At 36.5% G+C, this 23,552-nt stretch overlaps 1 protein-coding gene across 1 annotated transcript in view; it reads left to right on the top strand.

The window, feature by feature from the left end:
* The window catches only part of Ell2 (elongation factor for RNA polymerase II 2), a 64,965-nt gene extending 42,302 nt beyond the window's left edge, over window positions 1–22,663 (top strand). The window contains exons 4-11 of the mRNA XM_048811862.1: window positions 4,292–4,551; window positions 9,456–9,580; window positions 9,744–9,831; window positions 11,795–12,362; window positions 15,198–15,264; window positions 18,647–18,818; window positions 20,944–20,988; window positions 21,084–22,663. Of these exons, the coding sequence (XP_048667819.1) occupies window positions 4,292–4,551; window positions 9,456–9,580; window positions 9,744–9,831; window positions 11,795–12,362; window positions 15,198–15,264; window positions 18,647–18,818; window positions 20,944–20,988; window positions 21,084–21,200 (1,442 nt within the window). The 3' untranslated portion in view covers window positions 21,201–22,663. The remainder of the gene's footprint in view (window positions 1–4,291; window positions 4,552–9,455; window positions 9,581–9,743; window positions 9,832–11,794; window positions 12,363–15,197; window positions 15,265–18,646; window positions 18,819–20,943; window positions 20,989–21,083) is intronic.
* The last annotated feature ends 889 nt before the right edge of the window (window positions 22,664–23,552 follow it).

Genomic DNA, 23,552 nt, shown 5'->3' with positions numbered 1-23,552 from the left:
TGGGTTAACACATATTTGAATGAATAGAGAAATAATTTAGCACAAGGTATCAGCTAGCGCTTTACCTGTGGTTACTCATCTGAGTCTCATGATCACTCTAGGAAGTAGGTTATGATTATCTCTCCATTTTACACATCTAGTTGTTGGGCTCAGCAAATAGCAAATGATATAGGCATGGCCTCGTGAACATGTTCTCTTCCTAAAACAGCAGGACATGCCCCTTTAGTTCATAATTGACTATACCATGTAAAATGACACCAAAAGCTCACCTATGCTGCCTCAGTACCTGCAGAACCAGGTTTCCTTCAGCAGTGTCAGCCTGGGTGGAGGCAAATGAGAACAATGCTGTCCTGCTGTGGTACAGTGGTGGCATGATGCCACACCAGGCCTCTCACAGCTGAACTAGGGCACAAACCCAGCTTATGGGATAGAGACTGTGCTCTTAGAGGTCCAAGGTCACCTGGCCTAATCACCAGGAATATGAGCTCCTGCAACCCTTTTGTGAGCTGAACAAAGCAAAACCTATTTGCCTAGAGAGGAGCAGAGCAACTTTAATCTAGAAAACAATACTTTTATTTCTTGAGTAACATTTTCAGTTCTAGTCATGACATTTATGTCAGGGTGAACATTACTGTATTTGTCTAAGAAAAAAATCACTAGTCACCCTGACTTCTGTTTTACCAGTATCTTAAGTCTACTTATAACTTACAACCTAAATTCTGGACTTTTATGAATTGCAAATCTTTATATGTACTAATATTTATTTGGGAATTTAAAATAACAATTAATATTATTTCTAAGATTCTATTTGAAACTTTCCCTCACCCTCCTTAATTTCAATGAGTTAACACATATTTGAATGACTAGAGAAATCATTTAGCATTTTAATTTTCTCAAATATTAAAGAGGTATTTGAACCAGATAATATCTAAAATCTTTTATAGTTTTAACATTTTGTGTCTATTGAGCATTTATTTATTTATTTATTTATTAAATAAACCTTTTGAAAAAGTGATCACAAATGCCAAATGGTGGGTATGGATTCCATTGCAGTGGATTATGTATTTAATCATAACCCAGGCCGTGTCATCAGCACAACCCTGCTGATGTTTTTCAAGCCTCAGGTCTGTATTGCCAGGGTTTTTGGTCAGGTTCCTTAGACCAGAAAAGCAACTTCAGAAGATGGCTACAGTCCCTCCTCTCTTTCTGATGGACTGCTTTAACCTCTCTCTTTCAGATTGTTTACTCAGAGCCAATAGATTGAGGGAGAAACACTTTTACCATCGCATAAGAAAGGGAAGAGTTAGAAGTGGACTCCTTGTTATGAAACAACGACTCAGATATAGTCCCAGATTGCCCAGCCCTGTTGGTACCACTGCTGCTGTTTATAAAGGAGCCTAGGGAATTGATTAGCAGTTGGGTCTGGAAAGAGAATTAGATTTTTCCCATAGGCTTTATTAGAAGGGCTTTTCTGAGGCAAATATTAAAAATAAAAATAAAGCCATTCTGCCCACTTTAAACCTGACATTTTCTTGCTTTTTTCTTCTTCTTCTTCTTTTTTTTTTTTTTAGCTTCTCAGTTCTCTAAATATTTCTATCACCAATGTTTTCCTCATCTGTAACCTGTCTTTTCTTAAACCCAAGGTCTTCCTCCTGGTTGTATAGCACAGGAGGAATGAGGAGACAGCAAGCAAGTGATCAGTGCAATTCAGTGACCCAGTGTATCTGGGTTGTTCTTTCAAGCATTTGAAAAAAAAAAAAATGGGTTACGGCTTGACTGTCTAAAAGAAAAAGGAGATAAAAAGTGAAGTGCATGTATTGGGGGTGAGGGATCCAGAGGGAGATGACAGCCTGTCACTAGGCCTAGCTCTGTTTTTTCCCTTACCAGATTCTCATTTCCCATTAAACATCATACCTATTCCCCTCTTAGGGGAGTGTTAGCCTCCCTTATTTATTTCTGCCTGATTCTGGGAAGGTGGGGTTAAACCCATAGACCTTGGAGCCCCTCTGAGGCCAAGGAGCAGAGACAAAGAGAGGTTCAGAGGAGGTGGGGAAGCTGGAGCACAGCAGCAGTGCTCTCACTTTGTTTTTATTTTTATTTGCCTTGCTGGCTTGAATTCATTCCAAATGATCCATCAGTCAGCTTGGTTTGGAAAGGAGTGAAACAGGTTTCTTTCTTTTGCAAGACTTGGCAAGTGTGGAATTTATAGCATTTCCTATATTTTTATGACCCCCATCCTATTTTTTTTCTCACAAATTCATGTTAAATTTTCAAAGAATGGTAATGTTAACACTATTACAACTGAGAAATGTCAGGTTGGAAAGTTTGAGTTTAAAATTTCATTTTAGAAATTTCAGTGTGTCCACAGACTATCAATACTGGAGAATAGTAATAATTCCCATATGGCAATATGGGAAAATATAGCTCTGTTGATTCCTACTCCTCTGTTTATTTGCTGTCTTGTTCTCATTCACTCTGTTATCAAACACTGATTCATAATCTGCTGGTAGAGAAAACAACCATAGTCCTGCCCTCATGGAGTTAACAATCTAATATGGACCAACAGCAAAACAAAGAAGTACAATGAGAAAATTTGGGTGTCAATCATAGAAAATCCCATATGCTAAGTGAGCACTTCACCATTTGAGCATATCTCACTGAAAGCCTCAGATACCTCATCTGCGAAATGGGGGCAATGTTCACCTTTTCAGATTACTGAAAGATCTAATGATGTAATGTTTATGAAGCTGTTAGCATACTGTCCTCACATAACTGATGCCTGGTAAATATTAGGTCCCTTTGCATCTTACATTGATCCAGCTGTCTCTAAATTACAAAAAAAAGAAAATAAAGAAATCAGATATATCTCCAAAACTCCAAGTAGTTTAATAGTTTTTCATATCATTAGACACAGTCTCCTTAATGGTGAGTTCCTTTGTTGTGCAGTACTTTGATCTGATATTTGCAATCAGTTTTGTCTGAATAGTAAAGAAACAGCCTAGCTGATAGAGGTTTCCAGAGAATATTTCTCCTTTTCCTCTTTCTTGAGATAGGATGGTGTCAAGCAACTGCCAAGCATGGGGAGCCCAACATGGACAGAGTTACTCTTCATTAGAACTGATTCACCCTAGGCCACAGCTCATGAAAATTGCTGTAATTATTTATTGTTTGTAGTTGTTAGTCCTGTTCCTAATGTAATTGCCCCACATTGTACATTATTACTAGTTCTTCCCCCACTTTTAACCAGAGGGCTTGGAGTTGGGCTTAATGTGATCTAAAGGATCTGAAAGATTCTAACTCAGAAATCATAAAAGGAGGGTCTTATACATTTCATGCTACTTTCTGTCCCTTCAAGAAGGAATGATTACCAGGGTCTTCGGTAACCAGTCATCTCTGGGTAGCTTCGCACATACACGTAGTATCGTGTCAGCCCACACATTTTCTATAAAGTAGCCATTTGCCAAGTGTCAGTGTTCAGTCCAAACAGAAAATGGGTTACCCACATGAATGGCCCTGGTCCATTAGGCAATGGCGTGAAGGCCTCCTTTGTACCATTTTCCATTCCTCCAACCATCATCCATCCGTTCCTTTAGTCCCAGCTCACAGAGGGCAGATCTGTTTGCCTCTCTGAGATTGTTTAGTTTGTGGGTTGGTTGATTTTATTTATTGGTTGGTGTTTTCGTTTTGTTTGTTTCTTGTTGTAATTGTTTTGATTTTTTACTTCTAGAATTTGTTATGACTTTTTGAAAAAGAATATCATTACTAGATCCCTGGTGGATGTTGACTCCCCTCTCAAGGCTTCTGAATCTGTGAAATTATTAGTCACCCAGGTTAGCCAAGAATATGCTCTTAGTGAGATTGGACAGGTTTTTCTCCTATTACCGTGTTCACTGTATTCCTTTCTGCTGTTCAGAAATGTCATATAATATCAGATTTAAGTTCTATAAATTGGACAGGTAAGCATGGGAATTATTATGAAAAACCTACAATCTAAAATTTTCTAGTCTGTTACATTTGTGTCTATAATTATTATCCATGTGTAGCCTAGTAGCCAAATAACTATAATACGTATTTATTTCAAGAAATGATTTCATCAAAAGAAGTCCTAATTTTAGGTCATTTATTTAGAATACTTTTTGTTTGCAGGTCTCTGTAAACTAAAAAGTGAAATAAAGTGACCTTTATTTCTTCCAGAAATGAAAAAGTACCTAAATCTGAGTTGTGGAACCCAAAATGCTCATTATATTATAACCCTCAAACATGTAACATTGTCATTTCCACTGGGCTTTAGGGAAAAGAGTGCAAATTCGGAAAGCACCTCAAGCCATCTCAGATGCAGTGCCGGAGAGGAAAAGGTCAACCCCCATGAACCCTGCAAATACAATTCGAAAGACTCATGGCAGCAGCAGTGTTTCTCAGCGGCCATACAGAGACAGGGTGATTCACTTACTGGCACTAAAGACCTACAAGAAACCTGAGCTCCTGGCTAGACTACAGAAAGATGGAGTGAATCAAAAGGACAAGAACTCCCTGGGAGCAATTCTGCAACAGGTGAGGGCATCTAGGGAGAGGTCCTTCTGTATAACTTCTTGTTTAGAAGTTCACTAAGAAGGTTTATTATCATTTAATCTTGTTATTATTGTAATAGAGAAATTCAGAGTAATTTGATCAATGGTGTATGAAATATATAATTGCCTAATATTAAGTTAAATCATCTTTTTTAAGCATTTAGTCAAAAACTAATTGAAATGTGGGCTTATCTTCATGTGTATCAAACAAATTTTACCATAAAATTCCATTAAGAGTAGGCAAGGGGCTGGGGTTGTGGCTCAGAGGTAGAGTGCTCGCCTAGCATACATGAGGCACTGGGTTCAATCCTCAGCACTATATAAAAATAAAGATATTGTGTCCACCTATAACTAAAAAATAAATATTTTTTAAAAAAAGAATAGGCAAGAAGTTCTCTTCTGCCTTTAGTCTCAAATCACCTAAACTTTTGCCTTAATTTTCATTTGTTTATGTATAGGTAAAGTTATACAGTGTATTTTGTGGTCTTTGGTAAAAGCCAGAATATTTTTGTCACTACATAATTTAGAATGTCTCCTGCCTTGAATACTACTTGCTACCCTCACTGCCCTGCCTTTTTCTGCCACCAAGTGTGCCAATGTCAGTCCCATGTCTGCATTAAATTATGTGTTAATACTCTAAGCAGTATTAGCTGTGATGAGTTCAGTATATAATCTGAGCAGTATTAGCTGTGATGAGTTCCCTTGAAATCACAAGCTTACGTATAATAATAAGCCATTCTTTTAAATTAAGTCAATAGTTTGTCAGATTGTTAATTTCCTGTATTTTTCATACTGGCTTCAGATCCATCATAAATGTGATCCATCTCTGTTTTTTCTAAAGCAATAACATTTCCAAATTTAAGTTGTTCTTAAATTCCATCATTTAAAAAAAACCCTATGGGCTTTCATCTGTTTTTCAAAGAATAACACTTTTAAGTCTGTTTTTTATTAATACATTTCTTATATTCAAGATATAATACTACATGTTATAAAAGAGAAAAACCATCAACTCCAGTTCAGGATTAGCCATCCCCCTATACACCTCTGTCTGCCTCAAGGATCTTTATTAAACCCGCTGAACATATTTTAGAAACAATTTAAATCCATATATCCCATAGAAGGTTTAAGAGCTCCAAAGAAAGGATGAAAGAAAAAATGAGGATGAGAGTGTGTGTTCAGTCTTACATTTGAGGAAGTGAAAATCAGGTTACATTTGATAAAATACTTGGTACTTGCACCTCCAGAAAGGTTATGGATTACTTTCTAGGTTAATGGATGGAGAGGGAAAAATAATGGCAGAAGGGGTTCTCATAGAGGCCAATCATAGTTGTATGGTCATATGTATGTAGATAGATATATCTAAAAATGTAGATATACTTGACCTCTGAGCAATTGGGACATAGAGTTATTAGGATTGGTTGGTAGAATCTAATGTAAAGACTCATCCTTCCTGTATATTAGAATACTCCAGGGAGCTTTTTTTAAAATGCCAGTGCCAGAATTCCACCCTATAGCAACGAATACAAGGGTCTGAAAATAGGGCCTGGGCACTGATATTGCATAAAACTCTTGAGAAATCTAATGTATGATATGGGCTGAAAACATAGATACAAGGGCTACTTACATCTATCATTTGGGGGGCATTTGCTATGTGCTAGGCAATTCACTTGTGCAATCTCATTTAATCCTCAGAAGGAAGTTAGCAAAAGCATATTTAGAATTTTTACTTAAAACAATTACCCCCATGTTTCTTTTCCTGAACACTCCTGATAGCTAACATAAAATGACTTGTGCACCAATGAAACTAAAAGTAAGCATGAAAGAGAAAGGGAAAAAAAATAACAAAATACTTAAATCATTCAAAAATTGGTTGGTCTGTCCCAGAGAAGCCAGCTGGCAAACAAGTGGCCTAAAATGATCAGTCATGGTTTTTCTTTGTCAATAAAGATATCTGCTGATTCGTTGCTTATATAGTTGTTTTTTGTACCCTGTAAACATTATTAATTCATCAAAGTAATAGCTTTCTAAGGTAAACTAAGCTGCTAGCACCTAGTGAAATTTAAAAGCTTGTACCTGAATTTTAAAATGCTTGACATCCATCAGGAAATCTGGATTGTTACTAAAATGGTATATATTTATAAAGCTTTTTCTTAGAATGATGGTTTTCCTGGAGAAAAAATAAATTTTAGAAATCAGAAAAGCAACTAGATAAATCTGAATAATGTTCTTCTTAAGCTTAACATTTGGCTATTTGGCTCAAGCTTAACATTCATTTATTCTACTCATTTTAAGTATAATTGGCCTTCCGTATCTACTGGTTCCATATCTACAAATTCAACCAACTGTGTATCAAAAATATTCAAAATAAAATTACATCTGTACTGAACATACATACTTTTTCCTTGCCTTTATATGCTAAACAATACAGCATAACAACTATTTAATAGCTTATCCATTATATTAAATATAATAAGTAATTTAGAGATTATTTACAGTATATGGGAGAATACTAAAAATCTAGACCACTTTATATAAAGAACTTGAGCACCCAAGGATTTTGATATCTATGGGGGTCTCAGAACCAATTCCTGTGGATACTAAGGCATGTCTGTATCTGGAATGTGCTAGGTACTGTTCTAAATATTGGAATCCCAAAATGACTCCGACAGATGATCCCTGCCCTTCTGGAGTATATTTGGACAATTTCAGGAAGAACAGGGAGTTTGGAGGCTCTGGGAAAGAGACCTGCTACTTCCAGCAGGGAGTTCAGGGAACCTTTTTGGGCAAAAGACAGGAACAAGAGTCAGTACTCCTGAGGAAGAGAAGGTTTGGTGTGTTCAGGGTAGAACAGAGAAGAGGATACAGAGACCAAATTTCAGAGGACTTTTTATGGTCATAGGTGAGGAGCTCAGATTTCTTTTGAGTGAGGAAGGAAACCACTATAAAACTTTACTCAAGAATATGCTGTAATCTGATTTATACTTTCAATAAGGCCACTCAGACTTCTGTGGCAAGAATGGCTTGGGCAGGGGGAGGGGTGATAAAAGAGGATAGAGGTGGGGGTGGAGGTTCAGGCAAAAGCTGAAGAGAAAGATTACTTACATAAGCCTGCTACAGAAATCCAGATATGAAGAGTTAGTGGCTTGGTCTGGTGGGAATGGTGGAGATATTTTATCAGATTAGATATATTTTGTAATAAGACTTGCTAAGGGCCTTGGTGCTAGGAAAGAGTGAGGGAAAGAATGGAATCTGTGATTATAACTAGGCTTTTGTCTAGAATAGCTGAATAGATATTCAACCCCTGACTGAGATAGGAAGGGATGGAAAAGGAACAGGTATAAAGTGGTGTGGAGTGGTGGTCAGAAATTCTGTCTTACATCGATTCTCTTTGAAAGATGTCCAGGTAATTGCACATGAATAGGTAATTATATACAAGGGTCTGGTGTTCAGAGAACATTTGAGTCTAGAGCCATGAATTAACAGCATATAAAGAGGGCATTGAAAGTCAGTGGACTAACGTCATCTTAGAAGGAGATAAAGATAATGAAGACAACAGGTCAGAAGGCAGACACTGAGCATTCCATCCTATAGAGCAGTGAACAAAGGGGACTTAAGAAAGAAAAGGTGCTGCAGGAGGAGAAAGAAGGGTAAGAATGTCCTAGTACAGAAGCCTAGAGAATCCTCTGTGGGGTGGGTGTTGGCATGTGTAGTGCCAAGGATAGTAGAAAATCAAGGGACTATTATATTTTTTCCACTTAAGACACTTCTGATAGTATGTATTCTATGTTAATTTATTTGCAAATTTGAATTTTCAGATAAGTGTGCTGTGTTCTAGTTTATACCAACTTTAATATTAGATTACTATTCAGCTAAGCTATGAGAAAAGCATAAACTATGCTTGATAGTTCTTTTAAAAGACACACTAAAAAGTCAAGTTATTTATAAAGAACATATCCAAAGTAAGTGACAGGCAGGAGTATCTTGTTCCTAGCCTTAAAAGTTACTTTTGGTTTGGCACCTGAAACCATGCATTTGTGTAGTTAATGGATTATAGGCCTTGACACTCTAGGAATTGTAGTTAAGGGATAGGAAAAGATTACATTTGGGGATAAACCATTTGGCTAATAACAGTTATTTGGGTTTTTCTTTAGTTTATATTTCCGTTTATCGGTTTGGGGGAATTTTAAGGACTGGGTTCTTCAGGAGACCTGGCAGATAAAGGAGCAAGCTTGGTTATTTAAAAAAAAAAAAAAAAAGACATGGTTATCAGAATTGATACAATTTATAAAGGCAGTTTCTGTTGCTAGCTGAAAGGACACTTTTGTAACCCATTTGGACACTGTTTTCTTCTTAATACAAGTGATGGAGGATTTTTTTCTTGTGGTGCTGGGGATTTAACCCAGGGCCTCACGCTTGCTAGGCCAGAATTTTACCACTGAGCTCATCCCCAGCTTTGGTCAAGGCTTTTTATTATGACTCAAAAGTAATGGAGTTAATAACAGGAAGTAAATGATGATGATATAACTGCTTTAGATTCCTAGAAAACTTTATTTAAAATTTGTTTCCCCCATTTTTTTCCCCTAATGTGTGCTTACTATATGATTGGAAATTTAACAGTTCAGTAGCCACCCAGGAAAAAAACATTCAGCTCAGCTTATAAAGTTTTAATTCCTTCTGTTTTCTTTTCTTTCTTTCTTTTTTTTAACCTTCTCAAAATGAAGTTTTGAAATAAGGATGATGAAGAAAGAACAGCATTTTTTAAGATCTGGCATGTACAAAGTAGCAGTCCCTTTGTGGTCAATTGGTTTAATTATTTTTAATATAAATCCTGAAGATTACCTTTTTTAGCAAAAATATCTAATGATCTGTCTTTACACCACACATTAGGTAGCCAATCTGAATCCAAAAGACCTCTCCTATACTTTAAAGGATTATGTGTTTAAGGAGCTGCAGCGAGACTGGCCAGGATACAATGAAACAGACAGACGGTTATTGGAATCAGTGCTCTCTAGGTAAGCTTTTTCCTTTTACTTATTTATTTTTTAATAATACAAATAATTATTTTGGTCACTGTTATTTTAGTGTTGAGGTGGGAAAGAAAAGCAAGGTTGAACTTTCTATCATGAACATTTTAAAGTTCTCTTTAATTACCTGGAACATGTGTGTCCTTTACAGAAAACTAAATTCATCTCAGAATTCTGCTGGCCCCAGCCGTTCAGAATCTCCCATATGTTCTAGTAGAGATTCTGCATCCTCTCCTCAGGTATGTCATAAAATTATAAAACCACAGAATTGACATGGACCTCAGGGGACAGCTAGTCAGGTCCTCTGATTTGTAAGTGAGGGAAATGAGGCCCAGAGACCGCACAGGTTGCCTTCGTAAAGCCACCCAGCTGGTTCATGGCCAAGCTCAGCCTAGAACTCAGGTCTCGGCTCTCATCCCAGAAGTGTCCCCTCTGTGCAGCACTACTGGTCAGATTACTTAACACACATACCTTGCTTTCCATTTTTAAAGTTTACATTTTGTTGTAACATTATCTACTTTCTAATTTGGTCACTAGAAGACTTATCTAGTTCCATTTAATTCACAGATTGTATGGAAAATTAAAGATATTTAATTTTGTCTGAAACATTTTCTAGAAAAATATTCTTGGGGAAAATGTATTTATAATAAGCAAATAATTTTTAAAATTATGTCTTTCTCATATATGTGTTATCTTAATATTCTTTTCAGTGGGTTCTAATCAAAATACTCTATTCCAGTTTAGAATTCCCCTGAGAGATATAGCCCATCCCAGAAAAGGTTGGGCAAGCCCTGGGCAGCGCTGGAGTCCCAGCTTTCTGGTTCTCAGCTCACCAGCTAGCACTGAAACTTCCTGAGAGAGTGAGTTCTCAAGGAGAGTTTCAGTGTCCAGACACATTGGACAGACAGTGGGAAGACCTCCCCACCTCCTATTGCAGACACAGGGTTCTCTTTCTCCTCTCTTTCCCCACCCTGCAAGACCCTGCTCCTAAGAATTAGGGAGAAGCAGACAGATGTGTAGAAAAAAATAAGCTTGCCCTGGGCAAAAGGCTATTCATACCACAGAAATTGTTAGAAACCTATTGTGAAGGGTGCAAGGGGGGTGGGGGAGAGCATTTCCATCCTTGCATATATATTGTGTGTGGAAGCCTCATTTTTTAAAATATTTTTTAGTCATTGATGGACCTGTATTTAATTTATTTATTTATATGTGGTGCCGAGAATTGAACCCAGGGCCTCACACATGCCAGGCAAGTGCTCTATCACTGAGCCACTACCCCAGCCCCTGAAAGCCTCACTTTAATGCCAACTACTAAAAAGCTACTTCTACTCTGATCAGATTACATACCAAGTACCAAGTAAATGGTACTGAACTGAAATAAATTAGTGGGTTTATTATCTATTATTTTCTTTCAAGCTAAAATATAAGCTATAACATTACATTTAAACATAAAAATAGACTTACGTTTTATACTTTTTGAGCTTCAATACTATTGCTACTGCTAGATTAAACTAATATTAGCATGATTTTTAAAGTATTTCATAATTTTAATAGATCAGTTATGAATTTCCAGTTACCAGTTTAGAATATGATGAAGAGACATGTAAAATTTTAAAAATTAAATAGCTTTTTAGCAATGACAGAGATACTTAGAGAAATTACCCTGAAAGTGCTAGCTGTACTCACTCTAAAACAGATGAAATGATAAATGATAGCCAAAATATTCATAACTGGAGCATTTTAGAACATTAGAGATTAAAAGGGCATGGGCATCTTCCCTTTTACCTGAACTTGTTAGTTCTCAGTCAAATGGTAAAAATTGCTTTCTCTTCTTATTTACTAGAACTGGACTAATGTGGAGGGTGGCTGTCTCTATTTAATAGTGGTCTAATCCTCATAAATCAGCATAGTCTCTTAGGAACTTAGAATAAGACTGCATAGACAAAAATAATTGAGTATCTCCGCAAAATATGTATTTGCCAGGTTCTGCTTTTGACATTAGACATTTAAATTTGTTTTCCTATTGGTTTGGTTTGGGGGTTGTCATAGGGTTTGTTTTGTTTTTGCTTAAATTTGGAGAAGGGTTAGTATGAATAAGAATACTCAGTTGTTTAACCAATTATATATAATATATATATATATAGTGAATTTATTGGATTTTATTGCAAACCAGCTCACTTTTTTCCTTCCCCCTCCCTCCAGAAACGACCTGTGGATTCAGAGTTTATTGATCCTTTAGTGAATAAAAAAGCTCGAATATCTCACCTGACAAATAGAGTACAGCCAACATTAAATGATCATTTGAATCCCACCAGTGACAAATCTGCTGCAGGTCTCCCGCCACCCCCTGCAGCTGCTGCCATCCCCACCCCTCCACCGCTGCCTTCAACTCACCTGCCTGTCTCAAATCCTCCTCAGACTGTAAATTCTAACTCTAATTCCCCTAGCACTCCAGAAGGCCGGGGGACTCAAGACCTACCCGTTGACAGTTTTAGTCAAAATGGTAGTATCTATGAGGACCAGCAAGACAAATATACCTCTAGGACTTCTCTGGAAACCTTACCCCCTGGTTCAGTTCTACTAAAGTGTCCAAAGCCTATGGAAGAAAACTATTCAATGTCTCACAAAAAGTCCAAAAAGAAGTCTAAGAAACACAAGGAAAAGGACCAAATAAAAAAGCATGACATTGAGACTATTGAGGAGAAGGAGGAAGATGTTCAAAGAGAAGAAATTGCCAAGCTGAGTAACTCCAGTCCAAATTCCAATGAAGGTATAAATGAACTGAAGAACATACTATTCACAAATCTGAAATTATACTGTTTATAATTAATAATGTTCTTTAAGCAAATCACCTTCTATTTAATTATTGATCTTAATATTGCACTTTTTTTTTTTTTTTTTTTTTTTTTTGGTACCTGGGATTGAACTCAGGAGCATTTAACCACTGAGCCCCATCTACAGCCCTTTTTATTTTTGAGTCAGGGTCTCAGTAAGTTGTTTAGGGCCTTGCTAAGTTGCTGATGCTGGCTTTGAACTCATGATCCTCCTGCCTCAGCCTCCTGAGTCACTGGGATTATAGGCATGCACTGCACCATCATACCCAGCTAACTTTGCACTTTAAAGCAGATTTTTTTCCTTAATTTTATACTGTCATTTTTAGGTTCTTTTTCATCAACTGTTACACATAATTTCCATATTTGTTAGTAAGATAATGGCATTTGAAAGTGACCCTGTCATCCTCCAGAACCTCCTTTTAGTTGTTGATGGACCTTTGTTTTTTTTTAATATTTATTTTTTAGTTGTAGTTGGACACAGTACCTTTATTTGACTTATTTAATTTTATGTGGTGCTGAGGATCGAACCCAGGGCCTTGCATGTGCTAGGCGAGTGCTCTACCGCTGAGCCACAACCTCAGCTCCAGAGCCTCCTTTTAGAAGGTAGACTTTGATACTCTTCTCCACGTTTGTTAGGACATTGTTACATGTCAGTTATATGCCATATCATGACGATTATATGCCATTCTTAAACTGATTTAACTAGACAGACAATTAGCAATAGAAATATTCATTTTTTCCTTTCTCAGAGAAATGGGGGGTCACCCCTGCTTTAATTAATTTTAGCATAAGGGAAATGTCATTATACAACAGGCAAGGTAAAATTATATTTGCAGATCTATAACATCATCTTCATTTGCAGTGAAAGCAGTTTGCCTTTTACAAGGCTATTAGCTATTATTAGCTAGATAGACATTAAGTTTTTATCTTTTGATGGGGAGGTTGTTTTCACCCTTGAAGTTCTGTTTTAGAAAGCTAATATCTATAGTTATTCATAAAATTAACCTGATCAGGCTTTAGGAAACTTAAAAACCAATATCTAGAGACCTGAGAAGCTTAAAATAACTCTACCTCTAAAGAAAGTTAAGCAGTAGACAGACTGTTTACCTAAGGCATACTTATTTTGAAAATCTAATGACAAATTTAGATTTTTCTTACTTACAAAAATTATCTTCTAAATTTAATGTCTTGCATGCCAGCACATAAAAGATCCAAATCTGTCATTTAGCATCACTGCCTGTTTTAAACCCAGATGTAACTGACCATTTTACCACAACAGAAAAGCCCTGATTGTTTCCTTTTAGTGGTACTTCAAAAGGAGTTGTAGAATACAATTGCACAGTGACTTGTTTACCTGGATTGTGTATACTGAATGGCAAAACATATCTGTTGAAATATTTAGATCAAGTTGTACTATAGAATGGCCTGAGAGGTAGGCATAAGCTTTTTTCCCCTCCAACACTCTTGTCTTTGAATTTGTCAGGTAAGGAAAAGTCATGGAGGAGTAAAACTACATGCTCAAAGTTAATGAGCCAGGTTCCCAGGCATACTCCACTCTCCACATTCCCCACCCCCAATGGGTGATCCTAAGACACTGCCTAGTGCCAGTTGGACTGGATTCCAGTGTGCTGAGACCTACAGCACAGTCTTGAGTATTCTCAGACTTTGAGACCTGAAAGGCAGACCTGGTCTCTTTGCATCCTTCCCTAAGGGTATGCAGAAATGCCTTTCAGAGCAAGTGGGATCCTCAAACCAAGGGAAGATCTGACCCACATCCTCTATATCTGCTGGGATTTCTCTGGTGTCTGTGGCAAGGGAAAGTGTACTGCACTTGATGCTGTCCCTTGAAGACTCAGGCTGTTGTACAAACATATGCTTCTGTACCCAAGCTTGAATCAAATGTGTGTAGCTAAACAATTATCATAGCTCTATGCAATTTATTTAGTGTACTTTGCCCTTCAAAATATATGCATTTATTTTATAATGAACATACATGTTTTGCCAACAGATTAGGGTTTGAGTTATTTACTTAACTATACTTTGAATGATTAAAAAAATTACCCCAATGAGAAGTCCAAGCATAGCCCCTAGAAATTGTACATTTAAATAAACAGAATACTGAGCACTTATATACTTTAACTGCATAGTCATGAGTGACTAGGACTTTTTTTTTCCTTTGGTTCTAATAATAATGATCTGTTTCATATTATGAGGAACAAAGATAGAATATAAATCAACATTCAATAATATCTTAGTTTAAACTGATGGGGAAACTTCCTACCCAATTCTACTGACTGCATATAAGAAAGGGGAGCAATAAAAATACAGTGACCAAAGCAGTCTGCTACCTGACTTTATTGTCTCATCTGCCTTGTTTGAATCCTATGAAAAGTAGATGTTGATGTAAAATTTGTATCTCCCATTGTCTGGCTGCATCTGCCACCACAATCTTTGAATTGCTGGGCAGATGCCACAACTGTTGTTGAAAGAATAGAAGAGTGACCTTGGGTTAAGATGGAATTCCTTTATTGTGCAGACACTGCAGTAGCCAGGGTGCTTTAAATGCCTGGCGTGGGTTCTGCTGGCGCTGGTCATAGGGCCTCTATTGTTCGTGTTCAATTGTATTCCTTGCTCACTGTTGCTTATTGAGATGGAAGAATAGAATTTGAGGAAAAGTATTCCAGATGTTTCTAATCTATTTTAGAATTACAGGCATTTGATAACCATGCTGGTTGATGAACGCTCTGATTTTTTTTCTTTTTCTTTCATAGGAGTTAAAGCGGGTTGCACTGCCTCCATGGAGCCTTCTTCAACAATTGAACTCCCAGATTATTTGATGTAAGTTCATCTGTCTGCCAATGGAGAGAGCTGTTTAATTTTAGAAAGTTTGCAAATTCTTTTTCCCATAATTTGCAAATCAAAAAAGTAAGAAATTCTAGAAATAGAGTCCTGGAGCCACCCCTGCAATTGAAAGGCTGCCATTAAGCCTGCTTGTCCCAAATCCACCCTTGTCTGCATGAGCAGGTTGTGCCTCCCCCTGCTCTGAGCTGTGTTCATTGGCCTTAAGTATAGAGAAGCCTGTCCTTTGTTCCAGGGCCAGGCCAAGCTTTTGATTATGGAAGATTTCAGGGATCTGACTCTTCAAGCTGACAGTCTGTCAGTGCACAGCCATTCACTCAAGCCCCCCAAAGGGATGGTATATTATTGACAAAGTGCTGGAACCTCTGCACTTAATAATACAAATACAGATAAGTTGGGTTTTGTTTAAACAATTTTCTGCCCTCAAATTAAGAGAATAGTAAAATTAGGTCATTTCACTTTAGTATCAGTTATAATGTTTTTCTTGTTATGACAACAAGTTGCAAAACAGTAAGCCAGGGACATTTTTGTAACTGGTTATCACAGAAATTGTAACGTGGACACATAATTCTAGCTTTTTTACAGAATAAAAGGCTTCTGTAAGGAGAAAATAATTAAGTTGCAAGAGCCTGGAAAAATGAGAGTGAAAGAGCAAAGAGACTGACTGCAGATAGCTTTGAAAATGAACAAATGTGCAAAATAACTTGAATGTAGAATGGAGAAAATAGCATCTAGGCTGTATGAACATTTTTGCCCCTGTTAGTGGCATCTAATGGTGGATAAAGTTAAGCTATACAGGTTAGCCTTGATCATTTCCAGAGGAGAGAACATTTTAGATTTGAAGTGTGTTGTTTCTGCTTAACAGTAGTCTGAAAGCTATACTTATTGGGGAGTGAGACCACATGAAACCATAATGCTGGTTATCATCTCTTAACTAACAGGAGCCTGAGAAACTGTGCTGAGTACTCTGTCATCTGAGGCAGTGTGTGGTTTCAAAGTTCTGTGGGGGAACCCTTAAAAGTAACCACCTCTGAGTGACCCAGGAAGGTCTACAGCCAGGCTTCCCAGACAGCTCCTGGCTCCACTGCTTGGAGTGGGAGGGGGGGGGGCCTCTCTCTAACTNCCACTGCTTGGAGGGGGGGGGGGGGGGTCCTCTCTCTAACTGCAAACCCACTCCTCCTTAAAAGTCTTCTGAAAGTTGTCCCCTCTAGGATGCTGCTTGAATGATCTGTGATGGATTTTGAATCCCTCTTTTATCATAGTGAAAAATACTCGTTATGTATGATGAAATCATGTGGGGAGACTCAAAAATATTCTAAACTTTCCCCATGGATTCAAAGCTGTTGCTGTGTTTTGCCAACCTAATTAGTTAATTCTATATATAAAAAGCTTTTTTAGGTTACTGTTCCTACCTCAGTGCATCTCTATGTTAATCACATTTCCAGTGCTCTGATTTATGCTTGATTTATTTAAATAAAAGCAACTTATTTTAACAACAAAAAAAATTGTTTTCATATAAATATAGCAAATTATCTAAAAGTAATGAGAAAATTACCCAAAACACAGAACTTAAGTTGCCTCTTAAGAAAATCAAAAGAACTTAGTATAAAACCTAAATGATTAGCCTTTGAATAATTCATACTTAACTACAATGTTACTAATTTTTATATAATAACATTTTTAAATGGTTGTTCCACAGTATTACTAATTTTTACCCAATAAGAATATTTTTGTTACTTGTGCTTATGAGTTATCCAGACTGTTTAAATTTTTATTCCATCACTGCTTGAAGAATCAACTGTAAAACTGTAACAATTTTGTTAAAAATAGTGAAATGGTTTTTGTTCAAATGCCAGTATAAGCAAATAAACAACACCATTTGGGGCCAGTTTGGTATTTTTCCCTAAGGAAATTGTTAAATGAAATACTGAGGGTGTGATTTTGAGAACATGGGATAAATATATTATACAACAAATTAAATGTGAGTTTTGAGATTGGTTCAGCCATTTTGCTTATCCCCAGAAACCTCTTTCCCTAGGGGCTCCCTCTGGTGTGCAGTCAAGGCAGCCCATATCTAGGAGAACTGTTTCCCAGCTTGGCTGCCTGGGCTCTTTTTACAGCTAAGGCAACAGCAGGGCGGCTCTAAACCAGCATACGACTGCTGTCTCAATTACACTTAGAAAATTAAACCTCCACACTGTCTAACTCAGCATAAATAAAAATATTAATGAGGACACTAAGTTTGCTCACTGCATCACTTTTCTCACATTTCCAGCTAGGCATCTATGATAGAGCAATTTAAATAAAACGGCTAAGATTATATAAAACCAAATGGAGAGGACTCAACTCTAAGATGTTACACAGTGAAAAATAAATGTGTATCCCAGGGTACATCCCAAAGCTCCTCCATCTGCCTGAAAAACCTCATTTTTTTTTTTTTTTTTTTGTCTAATAGTCAAGGGAATTTTGCATTTCATGAGAGGAGCACAGAGTACAAAGAACCAGGTCAGATATGATCCCCGTTCCCAGATCCACAAATAATAGTTTTAATATTAAAATGTCTTTAATTTAAAAAACTATAAGTAACTCCCTTTTTATATTTTTTATATTTGCCTAATCAGAAATATGAGGAAAGAGGTAAAGAGAGCTAGCTGAAGACCCTTTGTTAAGGAGTTCTGCTTGCTATAGGTCTGAAAGGCTAAGAGACAGGCTCCCTCATAAAGCCGTGGATCCAGGGACAGTTTTGACCCCAGCATTCCAACTGCAAGACATTTTTCTGGTGTCTGTTAATCCATCAAGTCTTTCTGTCTCTGTGCAACTTATAATAAATGGGCTGACCTCTACCACTGGTGTGGTAGTGAATTGTTTAGGCTAAAGAAGAGTTCAAGAAGCCAAATCTGTGTAAATACTTTTTTTTTTCTTAATGTAGTTGCACTTTAATTCTGTTGCCACTATATATTTTTCACATTTGCTCTCCTTCATTGAAGCTTTTAAACCCTCCTGTGTGATCTTTTTACTTGGAAGTTTCTTTGAAAAAGTGACCTAGCAACAGAATAATGGCAGAGCAGCATTAAATACAAATAATGCATACATGGATATTGTTTCTAAATATTTGGTTTAAATCTCAGACTTGAGGGGTTGGGGTTGTAGCTCAGTGGTACAGCACTTTCCTTGCATGCATGAGGCACTGGATTCTATCCTCAGCACCATGTTAAATTAATTAATTAATTAATTGATTAAAGATATTGTGTCCATCTACAACTAAAACATACATACAATTTTTTTAAAAAACCTCAGACTTGTGTAGTCATATTGGTTCTATAGCTACTCTCCATTTACATTTTTCTTCTCTTCTCATTAGAAAATACATTGCTATTGTCTCCTATGAGCAACGCCAGAATTACAAGGATGACTTCAATGCTGAGTATGATGAGTACAGGGCTTTGCACGCCAGGATGGAGACGGTAGCTAGAAGATTTATCAAACTGGATGCGCAACGGAAACGCCTTTCTCCAGGCTCAAAAGAGTACCAGGTAAATGGATTTGTTCCTAGATGGACAGACTTTTACATTTTACTCCTTTCTTTTCCTACTGTACCCAACCCCAGCCATCTCACTGACCTTTAGAATAAGTCCTCTTACTGACCAGCATCTGCTGCTTTAGAAAACTAAATATTTTAAGCACTTCTGAAATCAAATAAACACAGCAGAAAATCTTTGTGCCACTACAATATAATATATAGTGTACTTCTTAAAAACAAACCAAATACAACTAAGTAGGGGAAAAATGATCTTGGGATACATTTCAATATTTGATTACACTGTCCACTGAATTTGGTGCTTTGCTCCAAAACTATGCTATTTCAAATAAATTTTTTAATTATTATTTTTTAAAAACCTAGTCTGAGCCAAGCATGGTGGTACATACCTGTAATCTCAGTGATGCAGGAACCTGAGGCAAGAGGATTATAAATTCAAGCCAGCCTGGGCTACTTAGGGGACCCTGTCTCAGAAAGAAAAGGACTGGGGAGTAGCTGAGTTGTAAAGCACCCCTGAGTTCAATCCCAGTGCCACAATCAGTCAACAAAATAAAAACCCCAGTCTGACATAAATTAGGTACTGTACAAACACAGAATATAAAGGAGGTGAAAACTACAGAGACTGGGGTTTAAATGAAGACAAGTGTGCTATTTCCAATCATTCCAGAGCCTGATGCTTGTTAACCAATATTAGTATGTTTTTGCTTTGCTACCTTACATGGTAATATAACTATAGCTAACAAAAAGAAGTAGACTCCTGACCTGTCTCCTGATTTTTTTTTTAATTCTTAGCAAAAACATTGATAGAAATTAATACTTCCATCCTTGCGTAAGCCAGATCACCTTTTCCCACTTACAGCCATAGAGGATATGGTGCCTCTCTCCCAGCCCATTGCCACTATTCTGACTGCAACCTGTGTGAGAAAATGATTGTTTCCCCACAACAGGCAAAAGAGCCCAAGAGCATTTGTGTTCTAGAGATTGCTTATGTCTTATAATAGTGGACATTAATCTCTTCAATAAGCTGGTAAGAGGAACCTCTTCAATAAGACTTTGGGAGAGGAATCAGTGTTTGTGGGTAGGAGACGTTAGTGATATAATAAATTTGAGGTTTATTTTTTCCCTATATAGTTATTTTCCAATGTACATTATTTTACTTAAACTAAAATGTAATTCCAAGTACTGCTTAGTCGTTAGCTCTGCGTTTGATACTTGTGTGACCTTGGGCAGGTTACTTAATGCCTCTTTGACTCAAATCCCTATCCACAAAATGGAATAAGGATAGGGTTGTTGTGAGTACTAAATGTAAGTAAGCACTTGTCAACTGCTCAGATCCAAGTCTGATATCTGGTACATGAGGACTAGCTAGCTATTTTTGCCCAGCTACCTGATCTTCTCCCTGCCCCAGTGGATGTCACCACTAATGGCTTCCAGTATATTCTTTCAGAAGTGTGTATTATATGTGTGTGTATGAAATGCATATATGTATGTATATACCCAAGTAAATTTGCATATCTAATATATTTAATTGAATCTACGATTTCTTCAGTTATAGGTTGCATTATTTTATTATGTCCAAGTAATTTAGAGCATGATACATTATTGTTTATCCTGGTTTCATTAAAATGAAAAGAAATTCAAGTCTTAAAAACAATGAAATTCTTAGAATATATTAGTCATTCTGTTTCTCCTTTTAAGTAAATGCATTCAAATTGTCCATATTATTTTGCACTAACCAATATAATTTATCTAAAAATATTTTTGTATCACTACATAGAGTATTTCCATATGTTCTAGTGTCCTCTTATTATCTTTTGTATTGATTGATGAACATTTTGATATTGTTTGCCATCTTTTGCTTTACAGACAGTACTGCAGTGAATAACCTTGCATATGCATCATTTTACTCAGGGACAAATAAATCTGTAGTATAAGTAGAATTGCTGAGTCAGTTTTGCATTGACTGTTTTGATAGCTGTTGCCAAACTGCTGTCCATAAAGATGTACCAAGTTATATTCTTTCATTGCTATTTCCTACATCCTCCCTGAATACATATTAGCTATTTGTTGCCAAAAAAAAAAAAATTCCTCTTTTCTAATTCTGATTTTTAATTTTGTAGAATGTTCATGAAGAAGTCTTACAAGAATATCAGAAGATCAAGCAGGTAGGTATCATCACTGTTGGTTTGTTGACTTGTGGTTGAGAAATGTTATAAATTTTGCAACCTAATTCCTCACTGTCTTTTTTCCCCACCTGCAGTCTAGTCCCAATTATCATGAAGAAAAATACAGATGCGAGTATCTTCATAACAAGCTGGCTCACATCAAAAGACTAATAGGTGAATTTGACCAACAGCAAGCAGAGTCATGGCACTAGAACTCTGCTTGGACCAGAAGATGTGAATAAACTTAAGCTTATTTATTTAAAATTCCAAATGAGTTGCTCTAGATTCTAAAAAGATGAAACTTTGCCTGTTGAAAGTTTCAGTATTAGTAAACTTGAGTTACTTTTTTTCCCCATTTTACTTTGCTTCCCTGCATTTTAAAGCTGCTTTTTCTGGTCCTTTTTCCCTCCTTTCAAGACTTGTGTTTGTTAATAGAAATAATTTTTTAGATTTTGGGGATCCAGTGTCTATACTTCAAATCAGTTTTTTTCCTTGAAAACTTGTGTTTGTCATTAGAAATTATTTTTTGTAGATATTGGGGCTCCAATATCCACACTTAAAAGTTGTGTGTGTTTAAAAAACAAAACAACAGTAATGTGCAAGGTGAAATGCTTTTGGATAAACATAAGCCTATTTTCTGACCTTTCTTAATGCGAACTCTTTGCCTTAAATGGTAGAATATTTAGAAATTTGCACAAAATACAAAAAAATTAAAACATTGTTTTGGAGGGTTAAAAATAAAGTTGTATGAGTATGTTTTTGTGTATAATTTTATACACAGGTATACAGGCTAACTTGATCTGAAATATTAAATCCGCCCTGCAAGTTAACCCCCCATTACAATGGTTGCCTTAAGGTGTTTGCTAGTTGTGTACCTAGTGTGGTTAATCATTAGCTACACTGCTTCCCAGTGATTAGAGCAATGGGAAGCATACTGTGGCCTACCAGCGTCTGGAAGCATGTGCCCAACCTGTATGTGTGCAGAGGTGATGTGGATGTGAGCGTGCATGAAGGAAAAAAGCTGCTACTCTCAGTAGGCCAAACGCTCAGGTTAAACAACTGACGAGTGTTACTGTAGGGTTTGTTTTTTGTTTTTGTTTTTTCCTGTCAAATTGCTACTTCTATTGTGGAAGACAAAAGCATTTCCATTTCAACAGTTTGTCAGCTTTATTAATGTTGGACAAAAATTGATATGTTATAAAAATTAAACAGATCTATAGTTTTGGGGCAAAATTATAAAATTAAATGTGTAGGTAAACTATTTATATACTGCTATAAAGTATTTTTTGAAGAGAGATATGCAAAGAAGCTATTACCTACATGAGATGTATATTTAAAGATTTTTTCATCCTGGATGCCAGGAATATAAAAAAAGAGCGGCTATATTTAACCATAACATACTGTGATTCATCAAACAGCACAAACTTTCATTTCATGGAGTTTATCTGTTAACGTTGATTTAAACTATCACTTGTTTTATCATGTGGGAACATAAGTTATGTGGTCAAAAATATAAGGATTTTGAACTAATGTTGATTCAAGTTGTGTTGTCTTATTGTATTGTCTTTTCAAAGTGCTGCCAGTTGAAAAGGGAAGCATTATGTTTACAAATCTGTTTTGAAATGTTTGCCAAAATTTTTGGTAGTATCTTTAATAAAGATGTTTGTCTTCAGCATCCAAGAAAACAAATGACTTTGTCGTGTATCACTGTAAACCAGAACACGTTGGTATCTAGGAGACATGAGAGAATATGTAGATTTACTTTTCTCTTTGAAGTTCTTTCCTAAACATTGACAAGAACAATTAGATAACATACTTAAAGTACACAGACTATACAAAGAATGAACAAGACTCTTTTGCAACTGTAAAACATTGAGGCAGAAATTTGATTTCTATGCAACATGGACTTCCTAGGGAATTCTGTTTCTTTTAGCCCTGAGATCCCTTGTGCTTTTCCTTTTACCTCAGATTTGGTACAATCATTATTAAATATTATTACTAACTTTCAGTTGAAAAAAAAGAAAAGCAGTGTATCTGGGAATACATTTGATCCTCATATTTTTATGATATCTCCTGATGGGTTGGCGATAGGTAACTTCCTCGCTAGTGTTATTTCTTAAGCATCTTGGCCTTTTATTCAAGGATTATGTGCTGCTATTTGCTGTGAGTAATGTTTCTCAAAAGCAAGATTCTTGGATCACTTTCATTACCAGCAATAGAATCACTGGATAAGGCCCAGGTATCTGCATTTCACACGTTTCCTGTCTATGACTTTTGTAAGCTAAAGTATGAGAACCATTGACTTGGGTGTAGCTTTAAACTTTCAAGCTTTTAGATCTTGAAATCTTAAACTGAAGGCCAACTATTGACTTTTTTTTTTTAAGTCCATTCCTATCTGCAGGTATAAATCCCTTTTTCCCTCTGCATGATCTGAGGCAGCACCTCAGTTGTTTCACTGCCAACTCTTACTTCAGAACCTGTTTACAAATAAAATTTCCAGTTGGTGAAGCATTACCAGTTGGAACTCCTCCCCACCTCCAGCAGCACATCTTCTGGTTTACAAG

The sequence above is a fragment of the Marmota marmota genome, unplaced genomic scaffold, assembly GCF_001458135.2.
Source record: "Marmota marmota marmota unplaced genomic scaffold, marMar, whole genome shotgun sequence".
Taxonomy (NCBI): domain Eukaryota; kingdom Metazoa; phylum Chordata; class Mammalia; order Rodentia; family Sciuridae; genus Marmota; species Marmota marmota.
This window is presented reverse-complemented; position numbering and strand designations above follow the sequence as displayed.